Consider the following 19,823-nt stretch of genomic DNA (forward strand, 5'->3'; position numbering starts at 1 on the left):
TTATCACAATATTTGTATATAGACATAACAGTACATTTGAACAAACACACAGCTGATGATAGTGAGAGCAGTGTAGCTGGGTGCCAGTGAAATAAGGAGAGGGGTGAGCAGAAAGGGTATAAGTGGCAAGGGGGATAGTAATTGTGATTCTACAGGACTGATTAGGGCAGCTTGTCAGGAGCTGAGAGGGTGATGGAGGTGAACAGTTAACTGCTGTATAGAAATCTATGGGCTGGAGAAAGATGACAGATATGTTAACAAGTAGCTTCTCTCTGGAAATGTAACTGTAGAACACTCAGCTCCAAAGAAACAAGCTGTGCACTATGAAAGCTGAAAGTTCTCAGTGCTGGAGAGTGACAACAGATATAAAAAGCAAACCAAATGCAAACTTGCTTATTGTCATGCAAACTAATGGAAACAATTTAATCACTTAAAAATTGCACTTCAAGAATATTCAAAATGAATGAACAAAATAGAAATATTGAATCAAAACACTATTTGGTGTTACTGTACCACCCATTTTGCCTTCAAAACTGCATCAATCCTTTTGTGCACTTGCACACAGTTTTTGAAGGAACTTGCAGGGATGTTGTTCCAAACATTGTGGACATCTAACTACAGATTTTCTGTGGATGTAAGCTTGGCAAATCTTTCTGATTAGAAAGACTTATTAATGTAGCAATAAGATGTCTAAAAACCATATCACCATTCCTATGACTCCTTGTTCTTCTTTTCACTGAAGATAGCCCTTAATGATAGTGGCTGTATGTTCAAAGTCATTGTCCTGCTGCAAAATAAATTTGCAGTAAATCAGAGGCCTCTGTGAATGTATAGCATAATTTATAAGTATCTCACTTTATTTCTCAGCTTTGGAGACAGCAAGAAATGGGAATCATTGAGAACCATAGATGTAGGAGTCAGCACAGGAACCTTAGTGCAGTAGGTGAAAACAAAAAATACTTGCTTCCCTTCGAAAGAGGAAAATGTCCAAAAAAGTCATGAGCTCAGAATTTTCAGTATCCATGGCACACATGTAATGAATAGAAGCCATATCTTCCACATGAAAATAAGGCCAAGCAACTTAAAAATGCACGAAAACAGTAATTGGTGTGCAGAAAAATGGTAGCAGGTGCTTTGGACCGATTTGAATTTGCAATATTTGGCTGTAATAAAAGGCAGATTGTTCTCTAAACGGCTTGAGAGCGGTACAACAATGAGTGTCTGCAGGCTACTTGGTGAAGGCTACTTGAAAGTCTGGGGCGGCATTTCAGGAAATGGAGAAAGGAATTTGGTAAATATGTAAATATTACTAGCATCCTCCATGCTGAGAATTTGAGCCAGATAATTATCCATCATGTAATACAATCAGTAAAGTATCTGATTGGCTGCAAATTCATACTGCATTAGAACAACAAGCGCAAGCATACAGACAACGTGAATAAGTACTATCTTTAGCATAAGGCTGAACAATGAGTACTGGAAGCGATGATATGGACCCCATAGAGCCCTAATCTCAATATCAAGTTTGTTTGAGATATCATGAAGACGAAGATTGAAGGATTTGGGCTAGCCTATATAAACACAAGAGCTATGGTTATATGAAGGCAAAAGTTGATCATGTCAAATATTGATTTGATTTAGACGTCTTGTCGTCTTGTTTGTTCATTCACTTTGCATTTTATTACTTAGTAAAAATAAAATCTATTTTTTAACTCATATATACCAATTGAATAGTATGAAAATAATTGTTCAACACATTAGCACTGGATCAGGAATTATGAAATTAAAGACACAAATAACATGGCACATTAGAACTCATATTAAGGCCGGAGTCACACTAGCGAGAAACACGGATGAGTGTTATGCGCAAAAAAATCGCATTGCACTCGTCCCAATGTTAATCTATGGGGCAGCTCCAAACAGCCAATTATTTTCTCGGCCGTATTATACGTGCTGAGAAAATCGCAGCATGCTGTGATTTGCACCGTATAACGCCCGAAAAACGCCAATGCAAGTCTATGGGGGCGAGAAAAATACAGATAGCACACGGACCAGACGTGAGTCTTGCGAGAAATACACGCCAGTGTCCTTTAACAAAAGCCGGCAATTCAGTGCACAATACAGTAAAATCACACTGACATGTTTAATAAAGAATAGAAAGAATAGATATATACACATAGAATACATAAATATATATACAGTGGGGCAAAAAAGTATTTAGTCAGTCAGCAATAGTGCAAGTTCCACCACTTAAAAAGATGAGAGGCGTCTGTAATTTACATCATAGGTAGACCTCAACTATGGGAGACAAACTGAGAAAAAAAAATCCAGAAAATCACATTGTCTGTTTTTTTTTCATTTTATTTGCATATTATGGTGGAAAATAAGTATTTGGTCAGAAACAAGCAATCAAGATTTCTGGCTCTCACAGACCTGTAACTTCTTCTTTAAGAGTCTCCTCTTTCCTCCTCTCATTACCTGTAGTAATGGCACCTGTTTAAACTTGTTATCAGTATAAAAAGACACCTGTGCACACCCTCAAACAGTCTGACTCCAAACTCCACTATGGTGAAGACCAAAGAGCTGTCAAAGGACACCAGAAACAAAATTGTAGCCCTGCACCAGGCTGGGAAGACTGAATCTGCAATAGCCAACCAGCTTGGAGTGAAGAAATCAACTGTGGGAGCAATAATTAGAAAATGGAAGACATACAAGACCACTGATAATCTCCCTCGATCTGGTGCTCCACGCAAAATCCCACCCCGTGGGGTCAGAATGATCACAAGAACGGTGAGCAAAAATCCCAGAACCACGCGGGGGACCTAGTGAATGAACTGCAGAGAGCTGGGACCAATGTAACAAGGCCTACCATAAGTAACACACTACGCCACCATGGACTCAGATCCTGCAGTGCCAGACGTGTCCCACTGCTTAAGCCTGTACATGTCCGGGCCCGTCTGAAGTTTGCTAGAGAGCATTTGGATGATCCAGAGGAGTTTTAGGAGAATGTCCTATGGTCTGATGAAACCAAACTGGAACTGTTTGGTAGAAACACAACTTGTCGTGTTTGGAGGAAAAAGAATACTGAGTTGCATCCATCAAACACCATACCTACTGTAAAGCATGGTGGTGGAAACATCATGCTTTGGGGCTGTTTCTCTGCAAAGGGGCCAGGACGACTGATCCGGGTACATGAAAGAATGAATGGGGCCATGTATCGTGAGATTTTGAGTGCAAACCTCCTTCCATCAGCAAGGGCATTGAAGATGAAACGTGGCTGGGTCTTTCAACATGACAATGATCCAAAGCACACCGCCAGGGCAACGAAGGAGTGGCTTCGTAAGAAGCATTTCAAGGTCCTGGAGTGGCCTAGCCAGTCTCCAGATCTCAACCCTATAGAAAACCTTTGGAGAGAGTTGAAAGTCCGTATTGCCAAGCGAAAAGCCAAAAACATCACTGCTCTAGAGGAGCTCTGCATGGAGGAATGGGCCAACATACCAACAACAGTGTGTGGCAACCTTGTGAAGACTTACAGAAAACGTTTGACCTCTGTCATTGCCAACAAAGGATATATCACAAAGTATTGAGATGAAATGTTGTTTCTGACCAAATACTTATTTTCCACCATAATATGCAAATAAAATGAAAAAAAACCAGACAATGTGATTTTCTGGATTTTTTTTTCTCAGTTTGTCTCCCATAGTTGAGGTCTACCTATGATGTAAATTACAGATGCCTCCCATCTTTTTAAGTGGTGGAACTTGCACTATTGCTGACTGACTAAATACTTTTTTGCCCCACTGTACATGTCATTGAGACACATATTTATATATTTTTTTATATTTTATAGAGTTCTACATAGCAGAATAGCCCCTAAATCAATTGCCGGCTTCTGTGAAATCATTACAGAACCTGACATGATATGACACATGATTTACATATAGTAAACCATGTCATATCAAAATGCTTTATATATGTCAGTGTTTACTAAATTTATTAGTTTGTGTTAGGAAAAATTTGGAACTCTATGGGTTAAATTTAAGGCTATAATTGCAGAAAAAAATTGTGTTGGGCTCCAGCGCAATTTTCTCCACCAGAGAAGGAAAGCCAATGAATGAGGGCAGATATTAATAGCCTAGAGAAGGACCATTGTTCTTGGACCCCCCAGCTAAAAAAAATCTGCCCCCCAGCCACCCCAGAAAAGGGGCATCTATAAGATGCGCCAATTGTGGCACTTAGCCTCTCTATTCCCATTGCCTTTAGTGGTGGCTCATGGGTTAATAATGGCTTAATGTCACCTTGCTATTTAAAGGTGACATTAAGCCTGGTTAATAATGGAGAGGTGTCAATAAGACACCTATCCTTTATTAATCCTAAAGTGGTAAAAGGTTAAAAAAGACACACACATTAATTAAAAATTATTTTAATGAAATAATTACACAAAGTTTTGACTAAATTTGTTATGCTGCTAATCCAACTGAATCCCTTGTTCTCCTGTAAAAAAAAATAAAATAAAACAAAAAAGCAACAATATCCATACCTCTCCACAGTTCAGTCAGGTCCCCCGCTGAAATCCATTTCAAGGGGTTAACTAGTTTACAACAGGGACTGGTGCTAATGCTACCGTTCCCGCTGTAAACCACTGCAGAATGAATTAAATCATGTCTACACAGGCACCCCGGCTGACCAGAGATGAACTGATTAGCGTGGGAAAGTTTCTGAACTTTTTCCCATGCTGTCAGCTCACCTCAGGTCAGGCGGGGCCTCCGCACAGCCTCACTGTCATCAGCGGTAGTCAGTAGGTTTAGATAATCTATTCAATGTAACTTCATTAGCATCCTTTACTCTTCCATTGGGGTCGAGTGTAATAAGCTATTAACTGTGGGATTGTCTGAAGTGGAGCATGCGACATTTTGTGGAGCGAAAAGCAATTGCCTGTGATTTATGTCACTCTCTGATAGAGAATAGAGAAATACAGCACTAGGGAAGAGAACTAGAGAGTAGTTTCCTCAGGAGATAGCACCTTAGCCCTCCAGCTATCCCTAAGGTTTCATTAGTGGTTCGGACACTGTAGTGAAGAAGGCTGGTATCCTCATTAAGAGAGCTGGTTTAGTTGTAAACAGGATACTACGGTATTGGAGTCCGGCAGTTAGAAGATGCAATAATAGCTTCGAGGAAACAGCTAAATAGGCTCCCTACCTCTGGTAGGAGAGAGAAACCCAGATGAGGGCTACACAAGTCCAATTGGTGATTGGTTCTGAAAGGTCAAGTTCTAAAATTTTGTCAAATAATACACCTCTATGTTCGGAATCCTGTAAATAAACTAATCTATTTTTAAGAAAGCTGCAATAAAAAAGGGTCTTTTCATGGAATCCTTTGCTCTGCCATATTACAGGGGGTTCAGTTGTTCATTGGATGGAGCTTCCTTAAAGTCTAATTGCAGACATCTATTTTTCACACTGTAACTTGATAAAACTCCACTAGCTTCTTCGCACCAAGGTAGTTTCAACCCAGCAACTTCCTCCCACCCAGGCTAGATTGACAAGCCTCATCCTCTTTTTGTATAGGAAACGATCTGTTAATCAAGCAGAGCAATCAAATGCCATCCCATCCCTAGATGATAAGTGTGCCCATTCCTGCATCAGTTTTCTCTCCTATGCCATATAAACACCAAGATGTCTTTAATGAGATAAACCTGATTTATGCTGTGATTTGAGCAGCATGGTTTCTCTGATAAGTTCCATTTTAGAAAACTCCCAAGTACCTCTAACCATATGTGGTACCTGAATATAATGGGAAGTCTTTTCAGTTTTCAGTAAATAATGTACTGATTTTACCTTAGCCTTCATAAAACTGTCCACAGCCATCCATATACCGTATTTGAGACCCACAGCATCTGAAACTTTATGACAGGGCAGCATTTTGTAAGATTCAGATTAAATTTTGAACTTACTTTTTGTAACAACGCCCTCCAAGTGAATGATGTTTGGGTGGTCAAACTGTCCCATTATACTGGCTTCACCCAAGAAATCTCTTCTCTGCTTGTCGGTATAACCAACTTTGAGAGTCTTGATAGCAACAGGGAACTCCCTTTTTCCTGGAAGTTTAATGCGGCCACTGCAAACTTCGCCAAATTCACCTACAAAATGAAGATATAGTCACATGTTTGACTCTATAATATGTATGCAGCCACTTTAAGACCAGGTCATACAATGCAGTTTCAGGACATGATGGGTGTCTGAATGTGACATGTATATATTTTGTTTCAAAAAATGGATTCAGAACCAATCAGATCAAAATTAAAAAAAAGTTTTTCCCTCTTTGTTCTGATAGATTCTTGATCTGTCCAAATGTTATATATCTTTCACATTGAGACAAATTGAGAGTGTGTGAAAGCAGTCATACATAAGTTTTACTTAATCAAAATCTAAAAGGATCGTAGAGGATGGAGAAGAAATATAGTAAACATTTAAGACTTCTCCAGTTTGGATCCACTTCCATTTTGAAAATGAACTAATGCTATAACATTTTTTATTACTAGGCTCTTAGCAAGAAATAACCCTGAAATCAGAATGGACACAGGTTCTATAACTACGGTGACAAACTTAATAAAATGTATAATGCAAATGAAATGTTTTCTTATGATACAAGGAAAAATAAACAGAAGTAAGAGATACGAACACATAAAATCAGATCCCGCAAAGACAATATTACGCTGTGCAGGATGCCTACGGTCCAATAACTGTGATGTTATACTTTAAAACCGCTACCTAATGCCTTTCTAGAGGAAAGTAATATTTTGCCTTGGACAAAACAATTAATGGCAGCATAGAAATCCATTTGGCTGAAGCATTACTAGGAGCTCATGTAGAACAGTTCAGTGCTCCCAGTTACCCATTAATAATAACATCACATTCTCCTCACGGTGACTTTTTAGCTGCACTGAAAATAAAGGCAGGATCAGTTCAAGAGTCCCCATGAAACTCAGCATTAGCGATTTATGGTGAATTTATGCACCACAAATCACATTTTTTGGAAAAAATTGCATAACCTGGCACACATGAAGTTTAAAAGGTTTGATTACCCTTACTTTAAAGTAGTGATTAAATTTCAATTATTTACAAATTTACATAGGACGAAAGCAAAAGTTCTTCAATAGTGTTGAGCATTCCGATACCGCATGTATCGGGTATCGGCCGATACTTGCTGTATCGGAATTCCGATACCGACTTCCGATATTTTTTCAATATCGGAATTCGGCATCGGAATCGGAAGTTCAGTTGATTGACGGCCTGACGTCATCATGATGCGCGGTGTGTGCGCATCATGATGCGCCGTCATTTCGGGCCTTCCGGGGGTCTCTGCCGGCCTGCCGGGGGGCTGTGCCGGCCTGCCGGGGGGCTGTGTGGACTGCCCGGGGTCTCTGCCGGCCTGCCGGGGGGCTGTGCCGGCCTGCCGGTGGTCTGTGCACCCTGTGGGGGTCTGTACCGGCCTGCCGGGGGGCTGTGCCGGCCTGCCGGGGGGCTGTGCTGATGTCCGGGGGTCTGTGCAAGCATCGTCCGATGGGACTACAAGTCCCATCGGGCGATGCCTGCTACCATGACAGTGATTGACACATTAGCCAATGATGGGACAGTAGTAGTCCCATCATCCGGCTAATGTGTTAAATGTTAAAAAAAAAAAAAAAAAAAAATACTACATACATACTACATGCATGCTACATACATACTACATGCTACATACATACTACATATATACTACATACATACTACATACATGCTACATACATACTACATGCATGCTACATACATACTGCATGCTACATACATACTACATGCATGCTACATACATACTACATATATACTACATACATACTACATACATGCTACATACATACTACATACATACTACATGCATGCTACATGCATACTACATATATACTACATGCATGCTACATACATACTACATGCTACATACATACTACATGCTACATACATACTACATATATACTACATACATACTACATACATGCTACATACATACTGCATGCTACATACATACTACATACATACTACATACATACTACATGCATGCTACATACATACTACATACATACTACATGCATGCTACATGCATGCTACATACATACTACATGCATGCTACATGCATGCTACATACATACTACATGCTACATACATACCACATACATACTACATACATGCTACATATATACTACATGCATGCTACATACATACTACATATATACTACATGCATGCTACATACATACTACATACATACCACATATATACTACATACATACAATACATACATAGACATACAGTACATATAACATAGAGTAACATACTTACCAATACTTGTCACATTGTTCCCCGAAGCCATTGTCTTTCCGGAATAAATATTAACATAACAAACCACAAAAATACTCACCCACGATCCGAAGCAGTCCACGAGTGTGTCCCACGACGATCTTGGGTAGAGAACGGCAGCATCAGATGATGCTGCCGTTCTCTACGGGCTGCAGGAATCCAATGACGGAAGGTAGGTATCCTTCCGCACTGTATTCCTCCGCCACTTAAAAAAAAAAAAGTCCCTAGTCTCACTTTATGCCATTGCTGCGTGGGAATTTCTTGAAAAAACAAGCTCTGTTATTAAAATGTATTATGTGGTATAATGTGAAATGTCATGTAAAATGTAATATATAATGTAATGTGAACTGTAATGTGCAGTAGTAATGTTAACAATAGGTGTAGTTTGACCATAGGGATAGTTAGAGTTAATGGTTGGGACTAGCCCAGAGTGGGAGGGGCTAAGTTATCGGGAAAGTGACAATTTTCTGCCAGACAGTCATATAAGGCCTGTAGTTCATAATGAGTAGACTAAACGTTCCATGGTGAGCAGTGCCTCATTCTAGGGTGACTCGTAGTGATGGGAGACTGAAGAAAAGGGATAGCGAGTAGTGATGAGCGAGTATACTCGTTGCTCGGGTTTCCCCGAGCATGCTCGGGTGATCTCCAAGTATTTGGAAGTGCTCAGAGATTTAGTTTCTGTTGCAGCAGCTGCATGATTTGAGGCTACTTAACAGCCTGAATACATGTGGGAATTCCCTAACAAACAGGCAATCCCCACATGTATTCAGGCTGTCAAGTAGCCGCAAATCATGCAGCTGCGTTGACACTAATTAAATCTCCGAGCACGCCCAAATACTCAGAGACCACCTGAGCAACGAATGTACTCGCTCATCACTAATAGCGAGATCCAGAGCATAAGTGACTAAGAGAAAGAGTAACCTTCTGGAAGCGGGTCCTAGGAAAGATTTATTCACAAGACCCTGAGCTTATAAAGCTGGAAGGTAATGGGCATAAAACAGAACCAAGTACATGAACAAGCAAAGTATCCAGGGCCGAAGTTCAAGAGTGACAGCATTATCATAAAGAGGACACAAAACTGAAGAACAAGTAAATTACACTTGCTAATCAGGACTGTAGTGTTAAAGGTTGGTTGTGGTGATGTAGTGCAAAACAGTGGCTATAGGGGACACTATTGACTACGACGGAAGGGAACTGTGTGGAAAATGCTTTGAGCTGTAGAGGAAATGTTCATAAAACGTGTACCCACTATTCCCTGTGTATAACCCTTATCAAGTTGACGTTCAGTAAAGAGTTAATTTTTTAATGGTGCTCTCCATCATTGAGATGTGACACATCTGGGCCTGGTAAACCTACAACATATACAAGCAGCCTGCATGGGCATAATACCCTTACAGTACAAGTCCACACACCCAGTCAGGACCTCCACGTTCATGTAATTTGCCGGGGTGCCCCAGACAAGTGTCTGGCCGACAGCCACCCAGAGGCGTATCTTCGGGGGGCAGCCGGGGCATGTGCCCCGTGCGCAGCAAGTTCAGCCAATAGTTGAGAAGCACTGTGTGATGTCAGGATAAAGAGCAATGTCTGCTGTACAGTCCAGTAACATGAAAACAAATTTTCCTGTAGAGTAAACAACACCTTAGAAATTTGCATTTGAAGGAACAAACTTGGTATGTTAATAGATCATAGCAGTTCCATTTTATTTATTAAAGGGTTTGCTTCATACCGGTTGTTGCCACCTAATCTAAGAGCAGCATAATGTAGAAATAGAGACCCTTATTACAGTTATGTGTCACTTACTAGGCTGCTTACTGTAGCTGTTAGAAAATCACCATTTTATCAGTAGGAGATTATCACTAGAGAACTAGTAAATCTGCTGCCATTTAGTTCTCCATATTCATGAGCTCTGTATAATCCTGCCTTCACCACTTGATTGGCAACTTTCTACCTATGCACAGTGTACTCAGAAAGCTGCCAATCAGTGGTGTGGGCGGGATTATACATAGCTTACATTCAGAGAACTGGTAAATCTGCAGAATGAAAAAACAGTGAATTTATCAAAACTACAGTAAATAGCCCAGTAAGTGACACATCGTTGGAGTCAGGGTCTCTGTCCCTACATCATGTTGCTCTCAGATGGGGTAGCAAATATCTAGTGACAGATTCCCTTTAAGTAATGTACCTGGGGTTTTACTTTAAATATCAATTCCAAAAAAACTTAAAGTCAACAGGCTCATTTGATAACAGGAACAAATAGATACTAGTCTAGAATATGGGAATTTTTGACATTCATTTGTAAAGGAGTTTGTCTCTCAAATCATGTATTTTGTTTTAAATAAAAAAAAAAGATGTAACTTTCCATTAAAACTTTTATGGTGACTCCAAGACAAAGAGGTAATGATTTACACACAGAAAAGCAGAAAAACAGAATTCAATCATACAATATTTGCCTTCAACAAAAAAACAGTCATTTATGCATTTCTCTGCAACTTACAATGAGATTAGTTATTCCTCCAACTTGCAGTGCAGTGCAAGTTATAGTTAAACATTAAAAAGTCAAATACTCTAATGTTAGTGTATTCAGGATCAGTACAATTAAAGATGGATTTTACAGTTCATAGTCTGAGGGTACAGAAATTACCAACCTGCTCCAATAACCCGTTCAATAGTTATACAGGAAGCATCGATCTCTTTGGCAAACTCATGTACTGCTTGGCTTGGGTCCTCGTAGGTATGAGGATCAATGTATGTCTTTATTCCTGGAAGTTTCACTGTAGTGGAACAGAAAACTAACTTCGTATTAGTTGTCACAGTTATACACAGGCACCATTACTACACTGTATATATAATAAATAAGCTTATAGTATAACGAATTAGAGCTTACAAAATAAGTGCTATATGAGGAACAAGTGAAATGTAGCTGGAGCTGTTCAAATATCAGAATATGCCATTGATTATGGCCCTTCTCATTTCTGTAGCTACATCCAAAAGGTACGTGTGGTGACAGTTTTCATACGTACCAGAAACACTTATACTCGTAGACCCATTCAAATAGTATGCGCACAGGTCAGTGTGTTTCGACGGACAGTAAAACATCTCGCACACATGCACACTGATGACACATGGATGACATCCGTGTGTCATCAGTGTGACAAGTAATGGCACTTGGGAAAAAGCAGCACAGTTTGTGCTGTTCCCAGGTGCTGGGTGCTGAAATCAGTTCCGATCAGTGTCATCTGATCTCCCTGAGATCTGCATCATCAGGCGACAATGATGGAAATTGTATTAAACACCCACTGTGTACATCTTGTCTAAAATAAATACAAAAAATAGTGTGGGCTCTCCAGTAATTTTCATAACCAGCAGAGGGAAAGCTGATTGCTTGGGGCTGATGTTAATAATCTGGGAAAGGGGCCAATATCCCTCAAGGTTCCAAGCCTATTAATCACAGTTCACAGCTGTTAAACAGCTGTGGAACAGCATGAACTGTACATCGTTTCCCAGGCACTGGTACGTGTCACACTGATGCGGCACACGGGGTCACACGGATGCCACACGTATGAAACACACGGCCACAAATAGCTCCGGTACTAGACTTTTCAGTACTAGAAAAATCAGGACTTGTGAAGTGGGCCTTAGGGCTGTATATTTTTATCCAAGGATGACACTGATTCCGGCTGCTTTATAATGAAAGCACCACTCCACCATTTTTTTTTATTTCCGTGCTGGAGTGGTGCTACTTATCTAAGCTCCTTGACTCTAGTATTATACTCACAAGCCGCTGTATTGAGCTCTTTCTAGCACAGCTCCATTGCAGCGCCGCCATCTTGTAACCGCAATTTTTAACTGACTGGAAGCCAGAGACCAACACAAGCTCTTAGTAAAAGTCTATAAGAGCCTTGTTCTGGCCTTGTACTGGCTTTCATAGACTTACATTGAGTAGTGACTTCCGGATCGCACAGCAAACACTGTAGCAATATGGCAGGTCAAGAACTGATGGAGACCAATCAGAGCAGGCAGAGAACTGAAGCAGACAACAGCGTGTTAGTATAAGACTAGGGGCAGGAACTTTTATTTGGATGGCACAGTGTGAATAATAACTTATTACTTGGGCAAAGTGTGCAACATAATTCATTAGTAGCTCACAGTGCATAATATATTTCATTTAATGGAACACATTATGTGTTATAATTCAATGTATAGGGCAATGCAAATGTCCTCCCTACTCCTTGGCTTCATATTTATTTTGAGTGAGACAGTGTATGATGCAGAACCCACAGCTTGTATTTACAGCTATTATTTACAAGGGGGGCAGTGTGTGTCAGAAAAGACGAAAAGGACAATGATTCCAATAAGAAATTATGTTACTTCTTGGTAGCTAAATGTCATTGTGTATGCTGTCCCTGATTGTGCTGCATCAGTCATTTATTCCACAACAATTCTCAGCATGTTTTTATCAATGTTTAAGTCATACCTGGAGCTATAGGAACACATGGTCAGAGAACTGCAGTTCCCATGCTGTCAGATGACAGCGTGAGCCAGCAAATGTGACCGGTGGTAATAATTTACCTCTGGTCACAGGTGTGGACTGATGTGAGCACTACTCCCATCAGCCTACACCTTCTGCCGCTAATAACATCGAGAGCAGGAGCAGCTGATGGGAGTATTCATCAGCCGGCGCCTGCAGTATAAATATATATATATATTTTTTAAATGATATGTGGTCTTTCCATTTTTGATAGCCAAAACTTACAGCTGTAGGCTGCAACCCTCAGCTATAGCTTTATCATGGTTGGTTACTAAGAATAGAAGGGTCCCCACACAACTGATTCTCCGGTGGTTTGCAGCATGGACAGTCGCATCTTGGCATCGTCTAGGTTAAAACCACTTATTGCAGACATGGAATACAGCATGGGACAGTAAGTTGAACAGGAGAGGGATATTGTTGTTTTTATTTTAATTTTGTTTACAGGAGGCCAGTGCTTCAAAGGAATGGATGTTAGGTGAGTATTACTGTTGTATATTGCTTTCTGTTTTTTACAGGGTACAAGGGCTTCAATGGAATGGGTGTACAGTGAGTATAACTGTGTTTGTTATTTTTAAATAAATTTGTAAAATAGTGCGTATTTTTATTTCAAATATGGGCCTTTTTTCTGGCAGTTTTTTATTGACAATATGACTATGAGGTTAATAATGGATAGGCAACTTGTAGATGCCTCTCCATTACTAACTACTGGGCTTGATGTCACCTGAAAATACAAAGCTGACATTAACCCCACAAATATGAACCCCACTTGCCACCGCAACAGGGCAAGTGGGAAGAGCCAGGCAAAGCACCAGAAATGGTGCATCTTATACATGCTCCTTTTCTGGGGCTGCTGTTTTTTTTCAAGCTGGGAGAAGGCAATATCCAAGGCTCCTTGCCAGCCTGAGAACACCAGCCCCCGGATGTCTGCTTTAGCTTGGCTGGTTGCAAAAAATGGGGTGGAACCCAACCCCATTTTTTAAAAAAATCTTTATTTAAATTATTATAAAAAATAGCATGGGACCCCTCTATTTTTGATAACCAGCCATGATAAAGCTGACAGCTGAGGTTGCAGCCTGCAGCTGTCAGTTTTGCCATACTGGTTATAAAAAATAAAAAACTCCACATCATTTATTTATTTATAGAGCATGCACTGATTGATGAATACTCCCATTACTATGTTCCCACGATGAACTTTTAGTGAGTTTTTGATGTTACAGATTTTCTTCACCATTTCTGCAACCATTAAGTAAAATAGGTTACTTGCATGTTTTCTAAAATGTGCAGAGTAAAAATCTCCCCAAAAACTCATCATGAGAACACAGCCATAGAGTAGAAATAAAATCTGCAGGCTTCTTTTCCTCACAAAAGGTCAGGAACATGTAATTAAACATCTGAATCCCACTACTGGCCCTGGGCTTTGTGGCTGGTCCTATTGGAACAATACTGATATGACTGTCAAGTGAATATATGGGCATCAGCCGAATTGTATACCTGTGATATCCCATCCCCAAAAAATTGTGGATACTCTTCTAAGTATGTGTATCATTGATGCAAATTGATATATTTTCTTTATTATTATTTTTAAGCTCTTTTATATAAATCCATGTATTAAGATATAATGCAATCACTAGTTATTCTACATTCTAAAGCATAAACTAGGAAACCTATAATACTTACTGTGGCCATTGTGAAAATGCATCTTTTCCTCTTCAGGATCTTGTTTAGCTTTGCTGTAACCACATCGTCTATAACAAAGAAAACATTGCAGTTATTATGTCATATATAAGACATAAGCATTTTAAGCATTGTATTTTCAATTCATTATTGTATATAGAAGCAATTCCCTTTGTATTGTTTTGTCTCTAGGGAAAAGAGAGAAATACACATTTTCACTGGTTTTCAATGTGCGGGGAAAAATTACAGTACTTCGTCATAATGCACACACATTTTTTGCTCACATGGCACAATACTTGTGTATATTGTACCAACAATAATGCTAAAATTGGGTTGGGTTCATACATATAGTTTTTTTATGCAATTTATGGCAGCTTTTATGTATATTGTGTGAATTATTGCTTTGTGCATACAATTGTAGCTCACTGGTTTACATTTTGCAGTATTGCTATTAACTAAAAGAAATGTGCTACAAAGTAATGCTTTAAAAAATAGAAGTGTATACAGCTTATTTCCATCAATTAACAAAATGCAAAGTGACTATTCCAAAGATGTTGAGATCAGGGCACTGTGGGTGCCATGTCATCACTTCCAAGACTTTGTTCTTCTTATTGCTGAAGATTGTTTTTAATGACTTTTGCTGTATGTTTGGGGTTGCTTTCCTACAACAGAATACATTTGGACGCCTCCCTGATGGTATTACATGATGGATAAGTATCTGCATGTATTTATCAGCACTGAATACACCAAAAAACCTGACCAAATCCCTAACTCCAGAAATGCAGTTCCAAATTTGCAATGAACCGTCATCATGATTCACTGTTAGGGCTCATTCATGCATTCAATTTTCCTGTATGAGTGGTAGCTGTAGTTTTCACAGATAACACTCATACCTATGATATTCTTTGGGGCTTTGCACATGTCCGATCTTTACCTTGGACTTTGTGGACAGCGTAAAATATCGAAGACGTCCAATTTTGATCAGAGGATCAGATCAAAATCGGCAATGCCTGTCTATGACATCTATGCAAGTCAATTACTTCCGACTGAAATTCGGTTATCAGAGACTGTCAGAGAGGAGACGATGGGGAAATTTTTTTCTCTCCACATGCAAGAAAAATAGATGACACTCAGACCCCACTCTGATCATGCTCTGATCAATCTGATAACAATAATTGGTTCACTTTTAAAGTCAAATATTTCAATTTTTCAGATCAACTGTTGGCATTTCCCCGCACCGGAAAAGGGTGTTTATTCAGCATCCACTGGGTCAAAATGAAAAAATCTAAAACTTCACATTTATTTGGATAAACATTAAAAACTGGGAAATATTAAAATCATGACAGTAGGCTCCTTGACATCTGGTCTACTTGTTCCATGCCAAAACAAAATGCTTTTAATCATGATAGTCGAAAATCCTCAAAATGTGTAGACCAGACATATGTGCGCCTACTGCAATGATTTTAATTTTTCCCAGTTTTGTAATGTTTATCCCAATAAATGTAAAGTTTTAGATTTTTCTGCTTTGATTAGGTTGTATAGGGGCCCAGGGCAGGATTCACGGATGAGGGACTTGTTTTCCACAGCTCAACCCGCTACAGGAAAACAGGGTTCATTTTCAGTATCTGTGTGTGGACAGGTTACCGTAATGGACATCTCACAGCTCTTCTAGTCTGCCACGCATTCCATGACTCCAATTCCTCATGACCCCATGAATGGGAAACCACACCAGTCCTTAAAACCAAACTCCTCTTACTGACAGTTTGATTAACACAGAAAGCACAGTAGGAGATTCAAATGTCTTTCCCTTGGTTACAATACAGTGGCATGACCTCAACAAACATTTTCAGCTGCACAAGTAAGGAAGCTTTAATCTTTCTTCCATTCCCCAGAGACCCTTAGGTACCCTAACAAAGTTTAGAACTGTAGCCCCCTTCTCCAAATCACCTGCTATGAGCATTCCACTGCTACCAATGGAGTTCTTCTTAGATGCTTCTTCTCTATCTGCTTTTCTACTCTCTTCACACACACACACACACACACACACACACACACCAAGTGAAGATCACCTTAACCAGAGGATGTCCTTATTTCTTCCACTTTTGTTTCTTAACTAACTACAACTTTCTATGCAACTAGCCTGGTGATTCCCAATCCTCCTCTCCACTATGGGACGGCCCTACAATTAACCCTGTGATACCCAACTAAACAGGAACTTCAGCCACAGGAGGATATCAATAAAATACAGTACCGTAAAATACATTCTCATACATTAATAATCAGAAGTTGTCAAAGGAGTGGAATGCCATACTCTTGAACCTCACATAGAGGCTGCTGGATGAACATCCTTTTCTCATGTATATTCAACTCAAGAACCTGCTTGTAAGTATCTGTGCATTGTGCCCTATCGGGCTTTCCTCCTTCACTGGTGAGCTGATGATTTTTCATTTTTCCCCTTCCTCACATTATTTTGATTTTACGGCACCCCAAATGCTGATTTGATTTAGATTTCTCTTTTGTTCATTTACTTTGCCTTTTGCTAATTGACAAAAATAAACTTTTAACATTACTTATTTTTAAGCATTGTTATTTTGCAACATTTTTTCCACTTCTTCCTAAAACCTTTTGCACAGTATTGTATTTTCTTTCAATCATAACTAGTCTAAAATACAGAAGTAGACAAAAATCTAGAGAATTCTTACACAAGTCACAGATTGCCAAGGTTGTAAAAAGGGCTTTGTTATCGCTAAATGGCTCATAGTATATTATCTAAAGTGAGATTAAAAAGGTGATAAAGGCAGCTTATTTTTCATTCTGAATTTCTCTAGAGGTCTATAAATATATACAGCAGCATGTCATATTAACATACAAAATGAAGTCGTGAAAACCCCCAATGTGTCATAAAAATATGTCTCAACATGATGCACTGTGTAATACTATAAGGCTATTGCAGGTTTATGTTGGCATCCCAGCAATAGTTCAGCTTCACTAATAATGCATGGCAGGAAACCTGTCCATGAAACATTATCTACCATAGAGCCTCCAGATGTACTAAATTTACTGATCAGATAAACAGGCTATAAATTTGTCACTTAGTGAACAAATTATGCCCTGTAACGTCTGGCATGTAAATGCAGGATTGCTGGAAAACAGATGCGTGGTGGTTTGAGCCACAGTTGGTGGCTTCAGTCCCAAAATCCAGCCTTTACTAATGGAATGGGAATAATAATATCTCTGCCTTAAAAACTAGCGAAATTACTACTGATTAATGATTGAAAATATATTTTTCTAATCCTATCTCAAACGTATCATTATTATTTATGGCAAATGTGGACAAAATTAATATTTTTCGGTTAGCATTTCTTTTGTATTCATAATTCTTTTGTGCTCATTTTTGGTAATACAGACTCTGAGCTTTATTCTTTAGTCTTCAGCTACCTGTTCAAAATGCATCCAAATGTTGATAATATCAGGAGACGTATACAGATATACAGATGTATGCAGACAAATTTGTTTTGATAAAGCCAGAGATCTAAATTTTTTGTGTTGTTTTCTGATAGACATCAAGAATTGACAAAAATATTGTTCATTGTGCAAGCTAAACCATTTGTAGCTACTAATCATGGGTAACTACTAACTATAGTTTTAACTCTTTGTAATTAGCCATCCTGTATGTGCACAAGAGGATTAACATTAATTTTGGCCATGATATGACATGTGTTCTGTGTTTTCACCATTTTTCCAATCTGGAAACTTTATATCTGAGGAATTGGGAGGAGGCTAGCTGCTATGGTCCCATGCACAGCCCAGTACACAGCAGAGAGGGATTTCTGTTCTTCATTCCGTATTTAGCACATGGAGAGAAGCAACAAAGGTATGGAATAAATTATATAGAAAAAAATATCATTGTATATGGTAATATATGTTAATTTAGCTCTATGTTAAAGGGATATATGGGACTGTCTGTTGTATCCGGTGCCTTCATTAATCACTGCTGCTAGAGATTCAGCTACTTCCTCTCAACAAAGAAGCATCTCTTCCTGATGACAGGGCAGGACTACTAGCATCAATGATGATTGACAGCCTGCTTTCCACTGTTAATCAGCATGACAAACTAGTGCAAGGCCATGTGGCCTCTCTCTCTATTATACTTGAGGGTCACTTCAAAAGTGGAGGCCATGTCGAGAAATCATGATGGATCTAAGAACCAGATGACATCCCATGCCCCTGCAGCCCACACAGTCGAATATCAACCGAGTAATTGACATGATCCATCTGCTTATATATTTTGTCTTACCACTATTGTATTTGCATATGTGATCTTCACATATGTATAACCAGGGCTGATTTAAAGGCTCAATATAATCCCATTAAAGGGACCAGGCTTATATCTAATGAGGAACTGGTGGCAGTCATACCTGGCTGACAGATGCTGTTTCACTAATTCTAGTAAAAGGGGCCAATCAGCCTGTCAAGGATGTGAGTGAAAGTGGTGCTTGGGGTACTCGGTACCGGGCCCGTCGCCTTCCATGGGGGGCAGTGTCACGGTGGCGTCCCGGTCCGTGGCCCAGAGGCGTCCAGTAATAAAATATGGGAAAGTTGTATGGTATTTATGAGGTAAAAATGAAAATAAAGTTATTAGATGGTGAAATACGTGACGCCACCTGTGGTATTCTAGTCAGAGGTGAGCAGCGCTGCGGTGTTGCTTCTCTGGGATGGATGTTGGGCGCAGCTATGATGTTGTAGTCTCCACAGGTAGGGCTGTAGTCCCAGGGCAAAGATGTTAAATAAGTAAAGTGGCTGTAAACGTTGGGGTGCAGATAAATGAGAGAAAGACACAGAGAGATGCAGTTTCTTTACTTTTTACTGGAAATAGGTTGCAGTCTGGAGTTCCACATACAGGAGATGGAATAAGTCTGGCTCGCCTGGAGGCATTCAGGGGATCCACCTTGCCAGGTGGGGATTTAGGACCTTCCTTTCTGTGCTTTGTGTGTGGGTCTCCGCTGTATATAACCATGCTGCAACCCTCTATTCGGGATGGTTTCACTAACCTGTATGGCTGTCAGCATGAGCCTATTCCACGGGTACCTTCCTTTTCACCATCAGCCCCGGGCTCCTTACCCGCTGACGTGCCCTCAGGTGTTCAATGTGCACAGGAATTTACAATCCCCTGTACTTTCAGACTCGGCTATCAGGGCGTACTGCTCCTGTCAGCCTAAGACTCTGATGTCCC

General features: G+C 39.8%; 1 protein-coding gene and 1 long non-coding RNA gene across 6 annotated transcripts in view; one reads left to right on the forward strand and one right to left on the reverse strand.

Moving 5' to 3' along the window:
* The window catches only part of EPHA5 (EPH receptor A5), a 671,051-nt gene that overhangs the window by 89,089 nt on the left and 562,139 nt on the right, over positions 1–19,823 (reverse strand). For 3 of the 4 annotated variants that reach the window (XM_073542522.1, XM_073542495.1, XM_073542513.1), the window contains exons 9-11: positions 14,594–14,661; positions 11,034–11,177; positions 5,954–6,139 (exon numbers count right to left, since the gene is read on the reverse strand). In XM_073542522.1, coding sequence (XP_073398623.1) covers positions 5,954–6,139; positions 11,034–11,177; positions 14,594–14,661 — 398 coding nt within the window. The remainder of the gene's footprint in view (positions 1–5,953; positions 6,140–11,033; positions 11,178–14,593; positions 14,662–19,823) is intronic. The other variant, XM_073542503.1, reaches the window with a different exon arrangement.
* Positions 1–19,823, forward strand: part of LOC141047431 (uncharacterized) — a 250,589-nt gene that overhangs the window by 18,446 nt on the left and 212,320 nt on the right. The window lies entirely within an intron of this gene.

The sequence above is a fragment of the Dendrobates tinctorius genome, unplaced genomic scaffold (genome assembly GCF_039654945.1).
Source record: "Dendrobates tinctorius isolate UK_male_01 unplaced genomic scaffold, ASM3965494v1 ptg000011l, whole genome shotgun sequence".
NCBI classification, from domain to species: domain Eukaryota; kingdom Metazoa; phylum Chordata; class Amphibia; order Anura; family Dendrobatidae; genus Dendrobates; species Dendrobates tinctorius.